Source organism: Halteromyces radiatus (assembly GCF_025201355.1).
Source record: "Halteromyces radiatus strain CBS 162.75 chromosome Unknown BX664scaffold_1, whole genome shotgun sequence".
In the NCBI taxonomy this organism is placed as follows: Eukaryota; Fungi; Mucoromycota; class Mucoromycetes; order Mucorales; family Cunninghamellaceae; genus Halteromyces; species Halteromyces radiatus.
In genome coordinates this window covers 249,923-272,765 of record NW_026251687.1, presented here as the reverse complement: position 1 = coordinate 272,765, position 22,843 = coordinate 249,923, and the positions used below count along the sequence as shown (strand labels likewise).

Here is a 22,843-nt window from a genome sequence, read left to right as displayed (position 1 = left end):
TACCTTTAAATACAATCCAAGTTGCAGTTTGTCCAGCGAATAATACATATGAGGAATATGAATTCTATCCACCATACATATACACACACACATAGATAACATATGTACAGAAAAAAAAAAGATACATAATACAGTTGTAGAAATAATTATACGATGTTGCTGGGTAAGACATGTCGATCGTCGAATAGTGATGGTTATTTAAGATTCATGTTGTGTTTCATTGTATAAAGTGAATTGGCGTAAAAAAAAAAAAAGAGTAATTGTCATTCTTCTATCAGATTTCTTTATCCATCCATCCATCTATCTATATGTTCATTCATTCATCCATCCATTGTCGTAGGTGATGTATCTACTATTTGATGTGGTCGAGATACAAGATAAAGTAGATATAAGGTGCATATATATATGTAATGATCGATCTGTTGTAGTTGATTGGTCATTCAGCCGTTTGAGTGATATAAGTATCTATCCATCAGTCCGCATCTATATATATGTTTATGTATGTGTATACGTATCCATCCATCCATTCATTCATCCATCCATCCATATGATTATCCACTGAACTATTTGTAACTATATAATGTTGATTGTTCTTACAAAGATATTGTAATAGTATACACACCTTTAGCAAAGACAGAAAAAAAGAGAACGTAGCAAGAGGTTGCTTTGTGAACAATGAGCTTTATTCTCCACCAAAAATTTAAGGTATCACACTGGACCGGATTTTGTGAGTTTGAAATACCGCTTCGTCCGGAAACCTTAGGTTTCCCTCCTTTTTCCTCCTATTTTTTTCTTTTTTCTTTTCCTCTTTCTTTTTTTTTTTATTTCTTCATACATGAACACTTTTTTCTTTACTCAAACAACATGGACAGTACTTACAATTATATTCATTGGGAAAAATCAGATTTACCGGTGGTAGCCATTGATTGGGTCGCCAACAAACTTCCTGAAGAACCTGTGATAGTTCCAGAAGCATGGAAGGATACTAGTGCTGAAGATCTCGAACTTGAAATCAAGAAGAAACCAAAGAAAATAGTATGGCAACAACATTCCTTAAAAGATTGAACAAAGTTATCATATTATACCCTTTTTCTCCTCCATTTGTATAAGCTTATTAGATTAGCTTGGTGTCATTGTCATGTAATTTAGTTTTTTTTTTTTTTTTGATTTATGCATATGTAAAAAGTAATAATAAAGACAAACCATCAAAGTGGTATACTGGTTTATGTTTATATGATGGATGATGCATAATAGATAGAAAGGGGAAAAAATGGAAAAAAGAATGTGATCGAATATATGTGTGAATTGTGCGTGCTATATGTATGTGTTATTCGTATGAACGGAACTTGTGTCTGGACGTGTGAACTGTATGTATGGATGTGTGGATTGTTCGTGTGTGCGTACGTATGTACGTAGGCGTGAGTCGAATGGAATAAATGTGTGATAATGAGAAAAAAAAAAAAGGTCTGTAGAAAGGATAAAAGAAAATAATAGGGGCTTGAACGAGGTAAGAGAAAAAAAAAAAAGAAAGAGAGACATAGAAACTGGGGGAGAATGAATCAGATACGTTAAAGTGCTAAAAAAAAAAAAAAAGTAAATCCCTTGATTTTTTTTATTTATAGTGATGTTCTCCTTTTTCTAAGTATGGATCTGCTTTTTAACTTATAATATTGATATCTTCCCCTAATTCTTCTTTTGGTAATGGAGTCCAAAAAAAAAATAATAATGGTACCTTCATTCATAAGAAGAAAAAAAGGATCATATCATATTGAAAAGGTAATTTAGAGATGGATGCTTAGGAGCACAAGGATGGCACAAGCTTTTTTATAATGCTGGACCGTGCTTTTTAACCGCCCATTTATTCTAAGAAGCGAGCTCCTAACTCTGTAAGCGATGTTGATTTTTTAATGACGATATCATTGAGCGATTCTAATTGAGTAACGATGATCATAATTATGATGGTTATGATGATGATATTTATTATTATTATTATTATTATTATTATTATGGTGATGATGATGATGATGAAGATGATGATGATGATGATGATGATGATTGAATGGCGGTGTTAACTGAATAATAATAATAATAATAATAATAATAATGGTGGTGGTTGGATAATGAGGATAGTATTATGATGACATGCAGATTCACAAAAAAAAAAAAAAAAAAAAAAAAAAAAGAGGGAAGAAGCAAAAGAGGGTGATGAGGCATACAACCTGTTTATTCCACAAAATGTATGTGCTCAAAAGGACGTGTACTCTGTGGATGATATCCGAGCGTTTCAGGGAGAGTTTAACAGGCATCAATGCCAAGTGACACACAGGTCATTGGGATGATCTCCTTCGTTTCATCTTTTTTCTTTTTTTTTTTTGAAAAAATTCTTATTAATATGATCGGAAGGTTAAAGATAACTAACAAGATGATTACTGTATTATACTCACTAACTAGTGCAACTAGTAATATAATGGGAGTAAGTGAGAAAGACACAGAGGGAAAAAAAAAGACAATCTATTCATGCAAGGCGGGGGGTCAAAGTTCAATCTCCCTTTCTTCCCATCCCCACTTTTTTTTTTTTTTTACCCCTGAGATCTCTTTGTTGGCCTTTACCCAAATGATTCTCAATGTAGATCTAAATCACATAAACTAATAAAAAATTTATGTATAAATGTATATCATCTAAATATTTTCTAATTTGAAACATCTATTTTTACTCTAAAACAATAAAAACTATATTGACAAAGTTTGATCGTTGTTAAATTCTATTCACTTGACAAAGAAAACAATAAACAACAACTTGTCATCCTTACAGCCAAATCGGATATTTTTTTCTGCATTAACTTATTTCTTTCTTTTTAGTCATCCTTCCAACTTGAGCACTGTTCCCTTTTCCCTTTTTTTTTTTTAATAATAACGTGGATTAATATTTTGAAATGAAATAGGAAAAAAATTTTCCACGCAAAACCAACACCAAAAAAAAAAAAAAAAAAACCGGTTTAAACAAGCGGATGAACCTTCTTGCATCATAATTCTTTCAAGTTTATGAATTATAGTCTTAATAGCAAAAAGGGTTTATAAGATGTTTGAGCACGAGCACAAATGGATTACTCATTTAGGAAAAGTGAGGTAACATAAAGTTTTTTTTTTTTTTTTTTTTTTTTTATCATTTAAGGCGGTATTGGGTTCAAGAAAGGGAATCAAGGCATGTGCCACGTCCGTGTGCAAATACTTGCACCTTTCCATATTATCATAGCCCGCCCAAAAATCGGATAGATGATAGTACGGATTCATATTCTATTTATTCGGGAAAAGTCCGAGTCTATTTGACGGGGATGATTGTTCAAAAAAAAAAAAAAAAATGCAATGATCCATGAACATCTATTTGATTACTATGATGTTGCTTTGACGGATGTTGTCTTCTATTTAACCTCATCTTTATTCGTACTACTGCTATTACTATGATTACATCATCCATAGATTATCAATGCTAACAGAATGATGCTGATGATCGATCGGGAGAGAGAGATATAAAAAAAAGGTACAAAGGGAACGAAAAAAAGGAGGTGGAGGTCTTATAGCGATTGTTTCTTAAAGAAAATCACCCTGCGTCATCATATAGGAATTAGCATAGGAAGGGCACTAATGATCATTATTATGAGCATAATCCTTATCGTTACAGTAATCATCATCGTCATCATCATCATCACTACGATTACTATTCATTCACCAGTCATAGATCATTCACCATGGATCATACAATTCATACTTCATATAAATTATTCATTATACAAACCATCCATTATGCGAAATATCCATCATCATCCATCGTCATACGAAGCAAGCATAGGAATCATCGTATGAATCAGCATACGAATCATCATATGAACCTCATGAAAAAAAAAAATCTCGAGATGGGGTGTTTTGACGGGTGAATACCAAAAAAAGAAAGTGGAATCAGGTACACAGAGACCCTGGATGTAACAAAACATAGAAAGAAACGGAGCCTTGATCTTATTTGTTACAACTACATCCTCCTTTTTTTTTGAAGTCATTCTCATTTTCCAACGAAAAGAGTAAAGTCCGTGCAGGGAGGGCAGAATAGGCCAATAGTAAGAAAGAAAAAAAAATCATCATTATTTGTCTTAATCAAAATAAAAAAAAAAAAGATCATTGTAACAACTATAATCATCTCGACTTAATCAACCGTTTCAATCATAGTTATCTATTTAATAAGAGTAATGAATTTGCCATTCTTTTCATAAGCTTATAGCCCCTATTCATTTTATAAAAGATCGTGATGAGCTTTTTCTGTCTACCTCTTTTTTTTTTTTTTTAAACTCTCTTGGCTCGTTCTTTTTAAAGACCCTTCTCCTTTTTCGTTATTCTTGCGGTGGTTGTTATGACGATGATGGTAATAATAATGGATGGTGGATGATGATGATGACAAACAGATGTGGCAGGTAAACTTCCCCCCCCCCTTTCCGAGGCCAGCCTTTCAATCGGATCATCACCCTAACTCCTCTATCCCTTCATCCCCTTTCCAATATAATCATCAACCGATTTACTAAAAAAAAAAAAAAAAAAAAAAAAAAAAAAGAGAGAAACAAGGAGAAATAACCGCATTTCTAAAACCTCCAAAAAAAAAAAAAAAAGCAGAGGGTCATTGTCCGTGTTCATTACGGAAAAAAAAAAGTTGATTGTTACCTTGGTTACCTAATCATGATCCTCTAATTGATGATGGTACGTAGCATGATTTAGGAGCTTGTATGATCGAAGGGTACAGATCATCTAAAAAAGGAAAGGATATGTCAATATATATTTTATTCTCAAGTTGTTGTTACGTTGTTGTTATTATTGTTGTTATTGTTGTTATAGCTGTTGTTGTTATTGTTGTTTTAGAATTGAAAAACAATAAAGAGTTGTCAATCAACATATTCTTCGAGAAATTGATTTATTGTGCATATCTATGGGATGGATAGTAAGATTTTTTTTTTCAAATAGATAACAAATCCTCTCTTATTAAATTTTTTGGGGGGAACGAGGATCCTTTTTTTTTTTTTTTTTTTTATCTCTCACCCTTTTTTTTTTTTTTTCTCGACCACACTTTTTCCTTTTACCCCCAAAAAAGAACCAGAAAAACCTATAAAAGAGAGCAACTTTGATCGAAAATCTTTTTTTTTTATTTTTACATTATTATTTTCCATCTTCCTCTACTTTTCTTTTTTTTTATATATATTATTCTACCGTAGTCTTTTATAAACATGATGAACAGTAAGTTAATAATGGTGATTGATTTTATTATTTTCCATCATCATCTAAACTCTTTTATTTTCCTTTTATAGTCTCTGATCTGCTTAACCCTACCTCTGGTATTGATATGTTGCCACCCAAACAATCATCATCAGATAATCATTTGGATACATCATCTCATGGTAAACCTCGTAGTCGATTTTCCAACTTGGAGGATGCTATTATTTGTGATGGTGTTGCCAATGGTTTGACTTGGGGTCAAATTTCCAGCCAATTACCTCATCGCAAACGAGCCACTTGCTTCAATCGATATCGTACTCTTCAAGGCATTCGTAAATCTAGAAAACGTGTTCCATCCAACAATAATAGGAACAATTCAGTTCATACGATGGAAAAGAAATATTCTACATCATCATCATCATCGGTATCTTCTTCTTTTTCTCCCTGTTCACCTCATTCACCTACAGTGGTCACTCCTGTCATGTCACCCTCTTGGATACCAACCACTCCTCCTTCTGATTTGTATTTATCACCTTACCCAATCTATGCTAATGATGATCCTTTAGTCCGTCGTCTTTCCATTCCTTCTAAAGATCGTACATTACCTCCCATTTACTATCCTCAACAACAAACTCATCATCGATATCATCATCATGATCGATCTATTTCTTCCTCTTCCTCTACTTCTACTTCCTCTTCTTCTACTTCTTCTTCTACTTCTTCTTCTTCTTCTCATCATCATCATTACTTGTTATGAAGACCGTCATTGCCTTTTTTGGTCCACTTTCTTTCTTTATCATCAAGTTCAATCATGCTTCAACACATTCTTTTTTTTTTTTTCATTTGCTCCCACCGCTCTTTTATTACTCATACTGGTGTGTTATATTGATTATGGTAGATCCAAAATCAATATGTTGTATATAGCTTATATATAGTTTTCTCTTTTTTTTATTTATTTATTTCAATGTTCTTATTTTCCCCCTTTTACTTTTTTCGCATATCAATCAATCTGGTTTCTTTCTATTTCCCTCCTTATGATCATGTCTCTTGTATCTTAACATTTTTTTTTATTTATTTATTATACCTTCTATGCCATACCAAGCACAAATCTCTTTTCTTATTCCTTTTTATATATATATATATATTGATATTTTTTTTTTTTTAAAAAAAACAGCATTTTTATTTTCACTCCTTACTCATCAATAAAACAAAGAAAAAAGCATTACTGTTTCACATATTCATTTGATCATTCCATCCATTCCTTTCATTGAATACGATATAAAATAACACATATGTAATTGAAATAAATCATTGACAACAAGTTTCCATTTATTCATCACAAAGATAACAGTAATAATAATAATAATAATAAAAAAAAAAGGCTAAACTAAAACTAAAACTAATCTTGTTTGGGGAGAGTAGAAGTCATGACCACATTACCAGTATCCACACTACCCAATCTATAGACAAACGTCAATACACCTGAAGTCACTAATACCAAGAAAACACCAGTCCAGAAGAGTAGTTGAAAATCACTGACAGCGTTGATCTTTTCAGGTACTGCACGTTTTTCCATTGTATTCGTCCAAGGTGTCATAATCAATGTCATTGTTTCTTTTTGTTGTTGTTCAATATCGTTGTTGATCAATTGTTGTACCACTTGTTGTGCCTCTCTGTATACGTTTGAATTAATACCATGTTCTTGTCCAAGTTGTTTCAATCCTGTCAATCGAACCACGTTAAAATCCTTGTTCGTCATCCCTCGGATCTTTTCCATTTCGATCATAAATGTTCGATCTGCCTATACATTGTGCAATGTCAGTAAAGAAATCATCACGATTTATTATCTTCTATTTTACCTTGTTGTTAGAATCAAATACAGTGGTATCTACCAAAGATTCATAATGAGTTTTGAAAGAATCGATAATTTCGTTAAGATTGGTATCCACAGTGTCGTCCACATTTTCAATCTATTTTATTGAAATGAAAAAAAAAAGGAGGTTAGCAAATGTACACTCGATTCCATCTTTTTTTTTTTTGGATACCTTTTGAGTTTCAGCATTTTTGTCAGCGTATAAAGCCATGGTATCCAGAGCCACATCCATAAAATCTTGGGCATCATTATCATCAACATAAAGAGAAGGTTGCCGATTAGGTAAAATATCTATTACCAGAATAAAAAAAAAAAAAAAAAAAAAAAAAAAACACAATTAATATATTACTATTTCGGTTTCCGAGAATCAAGGAGTTAGATGTATTGTTTCAGCCCTTCTCTATCCACGTTTCTTTTGTCACAAACAATAACTAACCTATTTTTTTTTTTTTTTTTTTTTTTTTACTATACCTTTAGAATGAGCGACTCCATCAATAATAACCATGGACTTTTTTGAGTTTGTCAAAGGTTCGAAAATATCACCAGAAACCATTTCTCTAAAAGTAGGATGAGACCATAAAGTTTGTATACCTTCCAAAGCTTCTTGTCGATGTTTATCTTTCCAATGAAAGACAGAATGTATTTCACTAGACCCCGTCATATGTGCCATCCAAGTAGAGAAAGTATTCAATGATACTTCAGGAATGGAATCCATTGGTTGTATCATTGGTGTAAAATAAACAGATGAGCGTGCTATGTATTAAAATAATAAAAGGAAGAAGTTGTTCAGTATAAAAATCATATTTATTTAACGTGTTATTTTGTTCATTGTTACCCATGACACTCATAGAGGAAGATAATACACCCAAGGCGAGAGTTAATGAAAGGTGTTTCATGACAAAGTTGATAAAGAAAAAGAGAAAGAGAAAAAAAAAAAAAGACGAGGAAAGTAGTAGTAGTTGGCAATCCCGCCTTTGGAAGTGAGATCGGTATTTCAACGCCATATCCTGGCTTCCCAACTCACGAACGTCACACTTTTTTTTTTCTTTTCCACCTGTAGATTTTTTTTTCTTGCGCCTTCACCAAATCCCCTCTTTTTTTTTTTTTTTTTTTTTTTTTTTTTTTTTTTGACAGTTTTACTTGTTTTTCCTTGTAAATCTCTTTTAGTGTCCTTCATTCTTCGTTCTATCTCTATCACTATCACCACTACTAGTAAATATTATCCATTGCCATGTTGAAGATCAGTCAACGATTCTTCTCTGCAAGTAGCCGAGTTGCACAACAACAACAACAACCGTTAATGATCAAAAACAGTCGTATTGCAGCATCAGTAATCTTGACTCGTGGACCTCAAATCACCCGGGACGCTACTCCTTTTGAACGAGCTTATTTCGATTATAAGGAAAAACAAGAACGACAGGCATCCGCTGTGTTTCCTCAAGATTTTTATTTTAAAAAGGGATCGGTGGCTGAACGACGATGGAAGGAAGATGTTCAAGCAAGAGACGCTGCTATGAAGGACCAAGCCCTCTCATTAACTGAAGCTATACAACAACAACATATTGACCAATCTTCTTCAACACCACCCATTCAAATCAACGATAGAATCACTCAAGCTGACAAGACCAACGATATCAAGAAACTCGATCGAGCTTTGACTCGTAACCTTTATTTGATTGTTAAACAACAAAACCAATGGCAATTCCCTCAAACTGACTTACAAGCAAATGAATATCTTCATGAAGTAAGTTTATATTATAAACAAGTGATCAATTATCTTATTTATATATATTTTTTTTTTGTGTAGGCTGCTGAACGTTATTTAAAAGAATCTTGTGGTAAGGATATGGATGTTTGGTTTGTGGGGCGACAACCTGTTAGTCATTACAAGCAAAGTCCCTCTAGAAAGGAAGATACTGAAGGATTGAAGGTAAAAAATCAAAAGTAAATAAGAAATGAATGGATATTTAACCTTTTATTTATTTATTATTAGATTTTCTTTATGAAGGCACGTGTATATGCTGGTCAAGTCAAACCTACCAAGGATGTGTCAGATTTTGCATGGTTAACCAAGGATGAATTAGTCAATTATCTTTCGCCAGATTATTATAAGGCTATCAAGGATAGTTTAGGTGATTTGTAGATAGACGTAGATTAGATGCTTTCCCCTCTCTCCTCCCGCATCCTCCTCACAACCCTCTTTGAAAAAAGAAAAACATTTTCATTTGATCTCCTTGTTTGCCTGTTTTCAAAGTTATATATCGCCTTTTTTTTTCTCCTTTCTTCTTTTTTTGTATTCATACATATTTTTAGAATCCCCCCAAAATACATTTTTTTTTTCTTCATATTCAATATTCGAACAATAAACAAATCAAAAAGAATCAATTATCATCATCATCATCATCAACTATTGTATGAACGAATCATTACAATCTTTATAGGAAATATCATCATTTTTATAGGGATCATTATATGAATCATCATCACAAAGTATTATCATAAGAAAGTTTTCATCATCATACCATATATTATATAATTATTACATTTTTTTTATTTTATTTTTCAATTTAGAATTATTCAAGAAGTAAAAATAAATAAATAAATAAAAAAACTATATAATTTTTTCTATGCTAATAAAGCTCGTTGGGTTTGTTTTGAGATCAATAATGGATTATGGATCAAAGCATCGACCTTGTGATTGAGAGAAAGAGCGGATTTCATTTTCTTGACAAAAGGCTTGCAGTCATTGATGATAGATTGTGTTGATTTGGAGGTTGAGGAGATCAAGGATGGAATAGATGATGAACGAGAGAATAAAAGTACATCAGGTTGTTTGTAAGCATGTTGTTGAGATCCAGAAAAGATGGACGATAGTTTCTTCTCCATAATCATAGATGTCCGATTATCTTGATAACAGGAAACACACATCAATTGAGTTGTACGTACCTTGTTCAAATAGGGCCAACCATCAGTCGTCATATGACAATGTGAGCATTCAAAAGTCACCTCCCAAGATTCATGATCCCAAGTATGTCGACCATGTTGTTCAGCTTCTTCATAATCCACAGTCATCAATCGTAATCGAGTCCAATCATTGTCATCATCATCATCATCATCGTCATCATCACTGCGTTGGAGCCAGTCAAGGTAAGGTTGTACATGATGAGTATCAAATTGACACCAAAATGATTGAGCTTGTTTCATTTTCACCAAAAGAGCTTGCTGATGATCGAGTTCTTTTTGTATTTGATCTTGTTGTTCCATGAGTTGTTGTCGAAATGCCAATCCTGATGACCATGCATTACGTTGTTGCTTGAGTCGATCCTTGATCACATCCATGTCTCTATGTAAATCTGACAATTGTTGTTCTACAGCATTGTTCTTGTCACGCGCACGCATATATTTCTTTTTGTATTGCTTATTAACCACCGGTACGAAATAAACATCATGATATTGTCGTTCTCGTTTTGCCTTCTTATCTCGTCGTTGTGCTGCATACGTACGTAGGTGCTGCAATTGCTTTTCCAAATGGGTCCACTGTGCTTCGTCTTGTTTTTGCTGTCGTCGGTCATTGTGTTGTTTCCAATCATGTTGATTGATTTCTTCCGTCAGTCGGTCCAAAAGTTGATATTGACTATGATGATATCGTCTATATTGTGATTGTAATGCGTCCACTGTTAAGAAGAAGATACGAAGTTCTTTTTGTCGTCGTTTGACCAACCTATATATATCTCGTAACCTTTGTTGTTGCCATTTATGATCTTGTAATCCTTGTTGTCGTTGTTCTATTATCCAGTCAATATAGTCCAAAGTCACTTTGGGAGTTTGTCTATCGTTATATATAGTCATAGCAAAGAAGGAAAAAAAAAAAAGTAAAAAAAAAAAAAAAAAAAAGAAAAAATTTAAGTAAAAAGGAGAGAAAGAAAAGAATAAAAAAAAAAATAAAACGGAAATAGTCAAAAATATATGTCTTTTTGGTTTACCTTTTTCTACCGGGAACATATTGTCAGAAAAAAAAAAAAAAGTAAAGTTTCTTTAAAAAGAAAGAGTAACAACAATAACAATAGACCGAAAAAAGTGAATTTTTTTTTTATGTTCACGAAAAAAAAAGAAAGATTTTCATTGGTTGAGTTATTTTCGCTACGCCCATATATATATTTATATATTTTTCTCGGGAGGAAAGAATATAATGATGATATATATTTATGATATATTTATGAGTGTAGGAGAGATATCATTTAGATGATCGAATCAAACCCTAATTCCCGTTTAGTATTTTTAAGTGAAAAATATATATCAAAGACAAAGGAGACTACAAGTGACTAATTGAAATTTAACCATGTTGTTGTGTAGAAAAAAAAAAGAATTTTTTTTCCGGGGAGTTCCAGGGTTCTTTTTATTTCTCGCGTAGTTCTGTTTTTAATTCCTCGTTCACTTTTTTTTTTTTGTTTTAAACTTATGAATGACGTTTTTTTTTTTTTTTTTAAGCTTGATCTTATACTTCTTTCATATTTGATCATTCCAACATGAATATATCAATTATATGATTGTATTTAAACTGTTATCAGATCTTGAAGGGTAACACACATTCAATTGATATTCAGTTTTTTTTTTTTTTCTGACTCAGCGCGGCTTCTTTTTTTTCCATCTTTGTTATTTTTTTTTTTTGTTCTCTTACATATACACATACCCCCTTTTTTTTTTCCTCTTTCTCTTTCTTTCCTTTTTTTTTTTTTTTTTTTTTTTTTTATTATTATTATTATTATTTATGTTTCATTACCGATGACGGAAGCTCCTTCTCAGTTCACATTACCTGTGATTGGTATGACTTGTCAATCTTGTGTCAAGTCTATTACAAATGCTTTACAAGAACTTCCTGGTATTGTTTCTGTTGTGGTCAGTCTAGAAGATAATCAAGCAACTGTGATAACTGATGGACTATTGGAAGCTTCTGTTATTATCAATACTATTGAAGATTGTGGTTTTGATGTTCCTTTATCTACCAATACAAACGCTACTATTGTTTTACCTGTACTTGGTATGACTTGTCAATCATGTGTGAAATCTATTACTGGTGCTATATCAACATTATCCCAAGTCAAGTCTGTTATTGTTAGTTTGGAAAAAGAAAACGCCACCATTGTATACGACAATTCTCAATCTGATATAGTATCACTCTTGATCAACACCATTGAAGATTGTGGATTCGATGTACCTTATACCAAAACTTCTTCAACAACCCAGTCAACAGAACCTATAGCCATTCTTCCTATGGACGATCCTGATGATATCGAAACAACGGCAATGCTCAAAGAAAACAATGATCAATATGATACAAGTCAGTTTGAAGTACGAGGTATGACGTGTGCTTCTTGTGTCAATAGTATAGAAAAAAGTATTCAAGGCCTCAAAGGTGTGAAAACAATCAAAGTATCCTTATTGGCGGAACGTGCAACTGTGGAACATGATGCATTGACGATCACTGCTGCTCAAATAGCTCATGCGATTGAAGAATGTGGTTTTGAAGCTATGGCATTGGAATCTTCTCAAAACGATATGGTGCAGCTTCAAGTATTTGGTATGACGTGCGCATCATGTGTACATAGCATCGAACGGGCGGTATCAAAGTTGGATGGTATACTTTCAATCTCTGTGAATCTGATGACGGAAACTGCAAAGGTGGAATACAACGAAAAACAAATTGGACTTCGAACTATTGTGGAAACTATCGAAAATTTAGGATTCAATGCACTTGTAGCCAATTCAACCAAGAATGCTCAACTTGAAAGTTTATCCAAGGTGCGTGAAATCAAGGAATGGCGAAAAGCTCTTATCCATAGTCTCTTCTTCTCAATACCAGTATTCTTCATTGCCATGATACTGCCACAATTTGCATGGGGTCGTTCTCTGGTTGGTGTTACCCTGGCTCCAGGTTTATACCTTATGGATATTGTACAACTGATCCTCACCATCCCAGCTCAATTCATCATTGGTCGTCGATTTTTGATATCTGCTTACCGCTCGTTGTGTCACAAATCTCCAACTATGGATGTACTTGTCTCTTTGTCTACTCTGGCTGCTTTTACTTTTTCAATCATCTCTATGTTACGTGCTATTCTTACTCAAGCATCATCAAGACCTTCTGTATTCTTTGATACTTCCAGTATGTTGATTTCTTTTATTTTGATGGGTCGTTATCTCGAAAACAAAGCAAAAGGACAATCTTCAACTGCATTATCCAAACTGATGTCTCTCACTCCATCTACTGCCTGCATGCTCAAACTAGATCCAGTGACCAAAGTTGTAGTGGGTGAAAAAAGAATTCCTTCTGAATTGATTCAACAAGGTGATCTACTCAAAATTGTGCCTGGTGACAAGATTCCTACGGATGGCTTGGTGATCAACGGGATGTCTTCTGTGGATGAAAGTATGGTGACGGGTGAAGTGGATGCTGTCAACAAGAAACCTGGTGATACTGTGATTGGTGGTACTGTCAATGGATTAGGAACCTTTACAATGGAAGCAACTCGTGTGGGATCAGATACGGCATTGAGTCAAATCGTAAGACTTGTAGAAGATGCTCAAGTTAGCAAGGCTCCAATTCAAGGTTTTACTGATGTGGTTGCTGGTTATTTTGTTCCTTGTGTGATTGCTCTTGGGTTTGGTACTCTGATGGTTTGGACACTCTTGGTAACCTTTCTTGGTGTGGATCGTATGCCTCCAATGTTACGTATGGAAATCACTCAAGAAGGCAATGGTGATTGGTTCTTTGTATGTCTCAAGATGTGTATCAGTGTGATTATCGTAGCTTGTCCTTGTGCTTTGGGATTGGCGACGCCAACAGCCGTGATGGTAGGAACTGGACTTGGTGCTGAAAATGGTGTTCTCTTTAAAGGTGGTTTGGTATTGGAAAAGGGACAAAAAGTGAACAAGGTAGCATTTGACAAGACTGGTACATTGACGATTGGCAAGATGGAAGTGGTAGAATACAACTCTTGGGACAATATCGAAACTACACGTGCATTGATGTTTTTTTTGGCTGCCATGGCGGAAGCTCATAGTGAACATTTATTAGGTCGTGCTGTAGTCAACAAGTTCAAGGCTTTGGCTAATGTACAGGTGACGGATGATCTAGCTTCTGTATCTCACTTCAAGAGTGAAACGGGATTTGGTGTTGAATGTCATATTGATTTGGCCAATACTGCTTTAACAGGGAACGATTTCAATCAAAAGGTGATGGATGCTATTTCACAACAGATGCAACAATATATTGTGGTGGTGGGTAATCAACGATGGCTAGAACAACATCATGATATTCATCTCTCGGAACAACAAGTACAATCCTTACAAGATCAAGAACGTCAAGGTTATACATGTATTTTGATTGGAATGAATGGTATGGCGACTGGTTATATTTCGATTTCTGATGTGGTCAAACCGGAAGCTAAACATGTGATTGCGACACTTCATCGTATGGGGATTCATACTGCAATGGTGACTGGTGACAATGAATTGGCAGCAAAGACGATCGCTAGACAACTAGGAATAGAGGAAGTACATGCTGGTGTGTCACCCAATGGAAAAACTCAATTGGTACAACGGATGCAACGAGAAGCTTGGATGCCTTTACAACAAGAATCGAAATGGCAACAACAATCATGGCGGATTTGTTCTTTATGTACAATGATTCTTAGGGGTATTCATCAAATAAGGAAATCGGATATATCAACAGTGGTGGCAATGGTTGGAGATGGAATCAATGACTCTCCTGCATTGGTACAATCAGATTTTGGAATTGCTTTGTGTAGTGGAACAGATATTGCTATGGAAGCGGCAGATGTTGTATTGATGCGAAATGACTTGGCGGACGTGGTGACAGCTTTAGATCTATCAAGGTCCATCTTTCGAAGAATCAAGATCAATCTTGGATGGGCATGTATATACAATCTTATTGGCATTCCATTGGCAATGGGTATCTTTATGCCTTGGGGATATCATCTTCATCCTATGATGGCAGGTTTGGCCATGGCAGCAAGTTCTACAAGTGTGGTGGTTAGTAGTCTGATGTTGAAATGGTTCTGGCGCCGACCTTCTTTATTGAATCAACAAACAACAAGTAAATCTTCTTCTTCTTCTTTATGGTCTCGACTTCTTTCTCCTGTACCTTTTATTGGACAACGTATACAAGCATCTTATCAACCCCTTGCAACGGATACTGCTCAATCTTATGATTTGGAAACTTTTGGTCATTAGATTAGTTTGTTATTTAGTTAATTTTACATATATTTATATATCATTCCACTCTTTTATTTCATTATTTTTTTTTATTACACTCATTTATTATTATTATTATTCCTGCATTACTTTCATATTCTCTTTCTCTCTCTTTTTTTTTCTATTTTCTTCAAATAAAATAGAACATGAAATCATATTATATTTTGTTGTGATTCTTATTACAAAGGTAATTGATACAGTTTAAAAATGATTGTTTTATATATATAATTCAATGTAAATCCTATGATGACTGACCACAAACAAAGGGGGGGTTGATGATGGGATTATGCGTGCTCCATAGTTGATTTCTCTATGCATTAGGACACCGACGGATAAAATGCACCAATAACAAACCGGGCAAGCCATGTGAAATTTTCAATTTTTTTTTATACTTATATATAAAATCCTATTTTTTTTTGTTTCTTTTCTTTTCTTTCTTTCTTGTCAAACCTTCTTTTTTTTTTTTGGTTTTTAAGACTTGGTTACGGAATTCAACCATTCTCACCATTATTAGAATAACATGGGTTCTTACTTGGTCAACATGACAAAAGATCCTGTTCATTATATTATTGTACCACTTCTTGACTATATATATCGATTTATAAGCATATTGGCTACATACCTTTTGCTACCATGGATGGTAAAAAAAAAAAAAAAAAATTATTTATTTTTATCTTACTGTTCTTTCTTTTTTTTTTATAGAGAACTTGGCATAAAATTAATGACAATATTCCAGAAAGTAAACTCTCGCGACAGTTGTCCAATGCTACCAATTATGATGATTGGTGTGACAAAGCATATGAATTAGATAGGTAAAAAAAAAATTTATCAATACTTATTTTGAACGAACGAAAGTAACACTTCTTCTTCTTCTTTCTTTGGTTGATAGACTTTTGCGTAAGTTAAATATTATATATATATATATATATTTAAATATAATGATACTGATTTTTATTTATTTATTATTTGAATAGATAATGATCGGTGGAAACAACAACCCAAATCTAAACTATATGATTACAAAGTCATCACTTCAAGATTGGATCATTTATGCAAAGCTAGACAAGCCAATGATGCTGATTCTATGATCTATTTATTACGAGGCAGTCTTTTACGAAACTTTGGAGGTATCAGTGATCGAAAACTTTTTACTCATTCTTATCTTGGGTACGTTTTTAGAAAAAGTTTGATTCCGTAACCATTTATTATTAACTTTTTTTTTTATTCCATAGAACAAAACAAACCATTGAAGATTATATGGATGAAGTCGTTACTCAAATTGAATATATTGAATCTACTCCAGCTTTGGAGCCTCAATTCAAAATGAAATTTTTCACAGATACACGTCAAGGATTTGGTCGTTCTGCTTTGGTATTACAAGGTGCTTCGACTTTTGGTAAAGTTTCAAACTTTTTCACATGAATTGAAAGGAAAAAAAAAAAAACTCAACTTTTTTTTCAAAAAAAAAAAAAAAAAAAAGCTTTATATCATATAGGCGTTGTCAAGGCGTTGAACGAACAAGGACTCTTACCAAGAATTATTAGTAGTACGGCGATCAGTTCTATGGTAGCTGCTTTGATATGTATTCATACCGATGAAGAATTACCAGTAATGACATTTTTGTCTTTTTCTGAATGAATATGATCAATGTACTTATACAATCTTCTTCTTCTTTTTTTTTTTGCAGCGTGTTCTTCAACCTGATGGAATCAACTTGTCAGCGTTTTACAAAAAGACAGATAAGGGGTAAGATTAACTTTTTATTACTTGTTTATTTGTTTTATCATCAATCTGCGGCGCACACGCATTTTTTTTTTTGTTGATTGATCGTCTTTTTCTTTTAGCCACTTCAAACGTCGGGTTACTCGTTTACTTAAATATGGTAAGTAAAAAGATGGAAACTATGTATTATATATATTCATTTAAATCGTTATAATATTTGCACTCTATAGGTTATTTGATGGACATGAAGGTACTACAACGATGTGTACGGGAAAATGTTGGTGATTTGACGTTTGAGGTAAAACTTTAAACAATAAACAAAGGTGTTTTTTTTTTATGATTTTCATGTGATATGATTAACATTTTTTTTTTTTTTGTAGGAAGCATATGCTCGAAGTAATCGTGTTTTGAATATTTCAGTATCATCAAGGAGAACACAAGAAGTACCTCAACATTTGAATTATATGACAGCTCCGAATGTGGTAAGTGATCTATCCTTTGATTTGATTCTGTTTGAAAGTATCTCAATTTATGGTCCTTTATTCTATAGTTGATTTGGAGTGCTGCTTGCTGTTCAACTGCTTCTGCCGGATTGTTTTCAGGATGTGACCTATTAGCCAAAGATAAAAATGGTGATATTGTGAAATGGAATCCTTCAGGTAATAAGAGAAAGAAAGAATATATATATGGGTTGATGATTTGGGAATGTTTTAATGACTTTTTTTTTTTTTTTTTGAGTAGATGTGAAATGGAATCCTTGGACGGAAACAACATCTTCGGATAGGTAAAACAGAAGAAAATAAAAAAAAAAAGCAAATGAATTTGGATAATTATACTAATCAGTCTCTTTTGTTATTCATTCAAATAGTGAAGCACCATTGCAACGTTTGTCCGAATTATTCAACGTGAATCACTTTATTGTATCTCAAGCTAGCTCTTATGCCATTCCATTTATTGCTCCAGGTCACAAGATGCAACGCGATTCTCTTTGGAATAAGTTGGTTTATATGATGGCATCAGAATTCAGACATAGACTCTATCAGGTAAGAAAAAGATGAGTTATCGTTAGACATGATCATCTTTTTTTTTAAGACTAATGTAATATATTATATAGCTTGATCAACTTCAGTTGCTTCCATATTCCTTACGTGGTCTTATTGTACAAAAAATGTCAGGAAATGTCAACATTGTACCAGAATTGGCATTATCGGTAGGAAGTCAGAAAGAAAGAAAAAAACGATGATATGATGTGTTACTGACTGATACTTTTGATATTTTTTTTTAGGATTTCAATATGTTATTTTCAAATCCAACACATGAATCCCTCGCATATTGGTAAGACAAAAAAAAAAAAGATAATCGAAGGCACTGATGAGTTTTGATGTTAGGATACTACATGGTGAACGATCTACATGGCCATTGTTATCATTGATTCGGACTCGATGTATGATTGAACTTGCACTTGATGAAGGTATAGTATACTAAACAAAACGAGCAAAAGAATACTCATATATACTTACGATTACTTTTTTTTTAGCCATTCTTCGGATGAAAGCTATGAACATTGAAAAGGCTCCTATATTTGTTGGTACAGTTCGTCCTGATAAGAAGCGCGCGAGTTCTATGCATTGATCTTTAGACAAAATGATAGAAACATAGTTTGTCCTTTGCATTTTTTTTTGTAAGCATAATCACATTTTACTTGATTTAGACGGAATCCTTTTTGAACCAACAATGTAAAATAAATACTTTATTTTGACAACAAAAACCAACAATTGTTATTTCATTTTTTTTTTTTATTTGATACATCAATTCATATTGAATAGAGAGAAAGAAAAAAAAACCTATACTAACTAAACTAAAAATGATAATAAATGATAGAATTGCCTAATTACATAAACGAGACTTGTAATACTGCCATTTCTTGTCCAGATCGAGACCTTGCAAGTCGTTTTCTGTAATACATGGGCCAATGATCGAATAAGTGTGAGCTAGATAGGACCAAGTATGATGAGAGAGGATGACTAGATCAGTAGGTGAGAAGGAAGAAGGCGGACTGAAGCTGATAGATGGTTTATCACAGTCCTTGATCAAGCGTCGCCAGAGATGATTGTCGATAGTGATGGAAGGTGGGTGGATGCTCCAGCCTTCTACAAAGCGTTCCCATTGAGCCACCCATGATGCTGTGATGAATACATATCCAAGAGGATCCTTCATGATCTGTTGAGGTGTATCTCGCCAGCGGAGATACCTTTCATACCGTCGTTGTTGTTGTAAAATCAATGCTTGCTGTTGTTGACCAGACGTTTCATGTATCATTGGCAACCACTGATTTATAATCAAGTGTGTTTGATATTGTTCAGCAGGATCACTTTCCGTACCACCAAGCTAAACCAAAAAAAAAAAAAAGTTAGAGGGCTCCTTTGAAATTTTGTTTTATTGAGTTCATTACCCAGTCAACACACGATTGACAAAAGAGTTCCATCAGGACAGGATTAAAAAAGATGTTGTGTTCATGTTGTTTTGCATGGGAACGAGCATGTCGGTCACATACTGGATCGATTGTTATTCACCAATAGTAGAGAGAGAAAAAAAAAAAAAAAAAAAGAAGAAGAAGAAAAGAAAAGAAAAGAAAATTAAAACATTGTCTCCCCCCTATAATAATATACCTGTTTTATGACAATGGAGACAGATATACCGGTTTGAATGTCCGTCGGTGCGACAACATTTCCATTCAGTGACATGCGGCATGATAAATAAGGAAGAAAGATGACAACAAGGACGTCTTCCTGCAAAAACACGTCGATATGAGTTTTGATAAAGAGTTTTATATAACTGATCTGGATGATTATATAATAATCTAAAATGAGTATGACACCACTGTTTCCAAAGACTATCAATGTTTTTCAATTGGCTCAGTGCTCGATTGCAACTGGACAAAGCTAGCACGTCTTTCACATCCAAATACTCCGTGATACAGATCAGAATTTCCAAACTACACAAGTGGATGGACATCGTACACTATTATTGTAAATACACACACACACATATATATATATTTATATATATATATATATATATAATATACGCAACGGGAAGATATGGACAAAAAAAAAGATTGTACGGAATAAAAAAAACAAGATTAAGAATGTTGGAATAGACCTAGGAGTTTTTTTTTTTTTTTTTCTTTTTTTCTTTTTTTTTTTTTTAATTATTCATCTTTTATTATTATCATAATAGAATACAAATGATTTGTCAACAAGACAAAATAACGTATCATCTATCTATCTAATCACCGGTTTCAACTACTGTTTTATCCATTCTAAAACAAAAAAAAAATATAAATATATATAAAAATGTTGTTAGAAAACAAATCTTTCGTTGGATAATGATACAAAATATCTGTACCTGTGTTCAATTTCAAGAGAGTTCTAATAGCTTCCATGGGGTATAATTGGCTTGGATCTTGTGGAATATCATTCAAAAGGAGATCTGCCGTTGCTGGAGAGGAGGGTGTTGTCATGTTATCTTGTTTTTCTTGAGATACAAAAGCGGTCTGTTGAAGAGTTTGTATCAATAGAGCAGACAATTCATCATTTGTAACCTGAGTCTCTTGCTGGCATCCTGTTGGTGTTGGTGCTGGTGTCGTTGTTGTTGATGATGATGACGATAATAAAGGCGATGATGGTTTCTTTGTTTTCAATTCGCATCCTGCTGTCATTGTTGTCGATATGTCTTCTTCTTTGATTAATATTTCGGCTCCATTGGTTATCATTGTATCCATTTCATGACACTCTGTTGATATTACTGGTTTAATTGTCGATGCAGTATTGACGGAAGGAGATGTATAAGGTAATGACACAGTTGATGATACTACTGTCGTTCCAAGCGTGTTGGTTTTTTCTAATGATGTTTCTTTTGCTGAGTCCTCTGTTGATGATATATTCATAGGCGATTTCACAGTGGACGCTCCTACTGTCACTTTTGCTGCTGAAGATGTAGCAGTGGATGATTTTACAGATACTGAATCTTGTGATTTCTTTGGTGATGATTCTGTTGAAGACTGATGCAATAATTGATAAAGTTGTTGAAGTGATGACGCCAGTTGCTGAGGTAGAGTTGGATCTTCGCTGCGCCCGTCTGCCTTGATAGCTGTTCCCATGAGTCGTAGTCCCTCAGCAAGTTTTTGTACTGCCGATTGAGTGGATGATTCATCCTTGTTGTACATCATGGATAAATACGCTTCTTGCAAAAGTGGTAGATTGACACCAGGAGATTCTATGTTTAAGCCAAAAGAACCATTGTTCGTCACAGGATGGGATGTCACACTTGATGAATTTGATGCTGATTTCATACTGCTGTCAGTTGCTATCCTACGTTGTTCTTTTTCTTTACGTCTATGTTGTCTTTTCGCAAATTCCTCTTCTATCCATTGGCGTTTTTGTTCGCTGTCTTCCTTGCCATATAGTTTATGTGCCCGTTTGTTCACTCTACATCGTAAATCATTATCCTTGTCTAGTTAAAGAAGAAGATGATCATATTAAATATAAGTTCTTGTACATCATTTCTCTTTCTTTCTACTTACTTCTTTCTTCATTTTGTTCTCGCCATCTTTTCTTTCTTTCCCGGTTATCAGCTCTAACCTATAAAAGAAATACAAGTAAATTCAATCAACTATTGAAAATAATAAACTTTCTTTTTTTTTTAATCTTTTACCTTTTGATTCATCAATTCACGTCGAAGGAGATCAGCCGTCAAAAAAGAGTGTTGTTGCAATTGTTCCAACGTCGTTCCTCCGGATGCATATTTCTGAGCCATGTCTTTCAGTATATTTTGAGTGTCCGTATGTACGTTGGAGTTCTCTGTAGTAGATTGTTTTTGAGGAGGAGTGTGTATTGTCGAGGAGGTTAAAGCAGCTTGTGTCAATGCTTGCTGCGCTTGTGTAAGATCAAACTCTGATAATGCAGACACTGTTGCTAGTGGAATATTGTTCATGTTGATTGGTGTTGCCTCTCGCTTGCTATTGACATTATCCAAAGTTTCTTTTGCTGGTGAAGGTGTAAGAGGTTGTTGAGATGCTGGTAGTAAGGTTGGAAGTACAGTGAAGGTATCACTTCTACAGGAGACAGTCGTTAAAGGTTTTCTTTCTGTGTTGATAGTAGAAACATTAGATTTTGGTTCCGTATCTATTTCTGCCGTTGATTTGAGTTGTGGTAAAGCGATTGGCCTTGGTGCAAGCTTCATAGTACTAGGAATAATTGGGATAACTGGTCGTTGATCTATTATCTTTGCGCGTTTAGAAGCTACTGATGTATCAGGGGTTTCCACAGATCTTTTGTTGCTATCCGTTGAATTAGGATCAAGGTTTTCATGACTTTTGGTGGTAGAAGATGGACTTGATGGTGAAGAGTGATCTGTCGAAAGTTGCATATGTTTAAATAATGAAAAGAGACATTAGAGAAAAAAAAAAAAAAAAGGAAAAGCAGAATCTGGAACTAGAAGGGAAAAAAAAAACAATTAAGGTCCCGCCTTACTGTTTATCAATCCAGTCACACTGAAGATCATCGACCCAGTTCATGCAGAAAATCATTTGTAATAATAAAAATAATAAAAAAGTGGTTTCATTGATGAGTAAATTATATATATATATATATATGTGTGTAGATAAAATGTAAGTATGATGTTTTTTTTTAAAAAAAAAGGTAATCTAAAAGTCATTCTTTC

The 22,843-nt window shown here is 33.7% G+C and overlaps 10 protein-coding genes across 10 annotated transcripts; 5 read left to right on the top strand and 5 right to left on the bottom strand.

Moving 5' to 3' along the window:
• Nucleotides 1–864: 864 nt before the first annotated feature.
• BX664DRAFT_344696 (uncharacterized protein) lies at nt 865–1,144 on the top strand (the record flags this gene model as incomplete). Its single annotated transcript, XM_051547485.1, has 2 exons — nt 865–1,035; nt 1,124–1,144. The coding sequence occupies 2 exons, from the start codon at nt 865–867 to the stop codon at nt 1,142–1,144; spliced, it is 192 nt and encodes a 63-aa protein (XP_051404130.1).
• Nucleotides 1,145–1,858: 714 nt separating this feature from the next.
• Nucleotides 1,859–4,058, bottom strand: BX664DRAFT_309612 (uncharacterized protein; the record flags this gene model as incomplete). Its single annotated transcript, XM_051542524.1, has 4 exons — nt 1,859–1,929; nt 2,584–2,632; nt 3,429–3,456; nt 3,835–4,058. 4 exons carry the CDS (start codon nt 4,056–4,058, stop codon nt 1,859–1,861), a joined length of 372 nt encoding a protein of 123 aa, XP_051404129.1.
• Nucleotides 4,059–5,341: 1,283 nt separating this feature from the next.
• BX664DRAFT_243974 (uncharacterized protein) lies at nt 5,342–5,599 on the top strand (the record flags this gene model as incomplete). The annotated part of the gene is made up of 1 exon (XM_051540240.1): nt 5,342–5,599. A coding segment is annotated over one exon (258 nt), but the record flags the coding sequence as incomplete, so codon positions are not given.
• A 959-nt stretch (nt 5,600–6,558) lies between these two features.
• BX664DRAFT_319014 (uncharacterized protein) lies at nt 6,559–8,062 on the bottom strand. The gene is made up of 5 exons (XM_051542858.1): nt 7,959–8,062; nt 7,595–7,876; nt 7,296–7,414; nt 7,110–7,220; nt 6,559–7,051 (listed from the first exon to the last, which is right to left on the bottom strand). Exons 1-5 carry the CDS (start codon nt 8,017–8,019, stop codon nt 6,650–6,652), a joined length of 975 nt encoding a protein of 324 aa, XP_051404127.1. The 5' UTR covers nt 8,020–8,062; the 3' UTR covers nt 6,559–6,649.
• Nucleotides 8,063–8,229: 167 nt separating this feature from the next.
• Nucleotides 8,230–9,517, top strand: BX664DRAFT_319012 (39S mitochondrial ribosomal protein L46-domain-containing protein). The gene is made up of 3 exons (XM_051542857.1): nt 8,230–8,867; nt 8,931–9,053; nt 9,117–9,517. The coding sequence occupies exons 1-3, from the start codon at nt 8,355–8,357 to the stop codon at nt 9,264–9,266; spliced, it is 786 nt and encodes a 261-aa protein (XP_051404126.1). The 5' UTR covers nt 8,230–8,354; the 3' UTR covers nt 9,267–9,517.
• A 184-nt stretch (nt 9,518–9,701) lies between these two features.
• BX664DRAFT_319010 (uncharacterized protein) lies at nt 9,702–10,993 on the bottom strand. Its single transcript, XM_051542856.1, has one exon. It carries the CDS (start codon nt 10,970–10,972, stop codon nt 9,749–9,751), a length of 1,224 nt encoding a protein of 407 aa, XP_051404125.1. The 5' UTR covers nt 10,973–10,993; the 3' UTR covers nt 9,702–9,748.
• An 871-nt stretch (nt 10,994–11,864) lies between these two features.
• BX664DRAFT_319008 (uncharacterized protein) lies at nt 11,865–15,554 on the top strand. Its single transcript, XM_051542855.1, has one exon. The coding sequence runs from the start codon at nt 11,906–11,908 to the stop codon at nt 15,374–15,376; it is 3,471 nt and encodes a 1,156-aa protein (XP_051404124.1). The 5' UTR covers nt 11,865–11,905; the 3' UTR covers nt 15,377–15,554.
• Nucleotides 15,555–16,386: 832 nt separating this feature from the next.
• BX664DRAFT_2239 (acyl transferase/acyl hydrolase/lysophospholipase) lies at nt 16,387–18,926 on the top strand. The gene is made up of 14 exons (XM_051540161.1): nt 16,387–16,564; nt 16,630–16,793; nt 16,878–17,005; nt 17,085–17,143; nt 17,242–17,279; nt 17,350–17,417; nt 17,500–17,601; nt 17,670–17,778; nt 17,861–17,903; nt 17,988–18,162; nt 18,234–18,329; nt 18,405–18,454; nt 18,508–18,590; nt 18,657–18,926. The coding sequence occupies exons 1-14, from the start codon at nt 16,482–16,484 to the stop codon at nt 18,749–18,751; spliced, it is 1,293 nt and encodes a 430-aa protein (XP_051404123.1). The 5' UTR covers nt 16,387–16,481; the 3' UTR covers nt 18,752–18,926.
• On the bottom strand, nt 18,882–19,703 carry BX664DRAFT_354085 (uncharacterized protein). The gene is made up of 2 exons (XM_051547728.1): nt 19,572–19,703; nt 18,882–19,507 (listed from the first exon to the last, which is right to left on the bottom strand). Exons 1-2 carry the CDS (start codon nt 19,602–19,604, stop codon nt 19,007–19,009), a joined length of 534 nt encoding a protein of 177 aa, XP_051404122.1. The 5' UTR covers nt 19,605–19,703; the 3' UTR covers nt 18,882–19,006.
• A 607-nt stretch (nt 19,704–20,310) lies between these two features.
• On the bottom strand, nt 20,311–22,571 carry BX664DRAFT_381247 (uncharacterized protein). The gene is made up of 4 exons (XM_051548943.1): nt 21,836–22,571; nt 21,705–21,762; nt 20,528–21,634; nt 20,311–20,441 (listed from the first exon to the last, which is right to left on the bottom strand). The coding sequence occupies exons 1-4, from the start codon at nt 22,547–22,549 to the stop codon at nt 20,425–20,427; spliced, it is 1,896 nt and encodes a 631-aa protein (XP_051404121.1). The 5' UTR covers nt 22,550–22,571; the 3' UTR covers nt 20,311–20,424.
• Between the last annotated feature and the right edge of the window lie 272 nt (nt 22,572–22,843).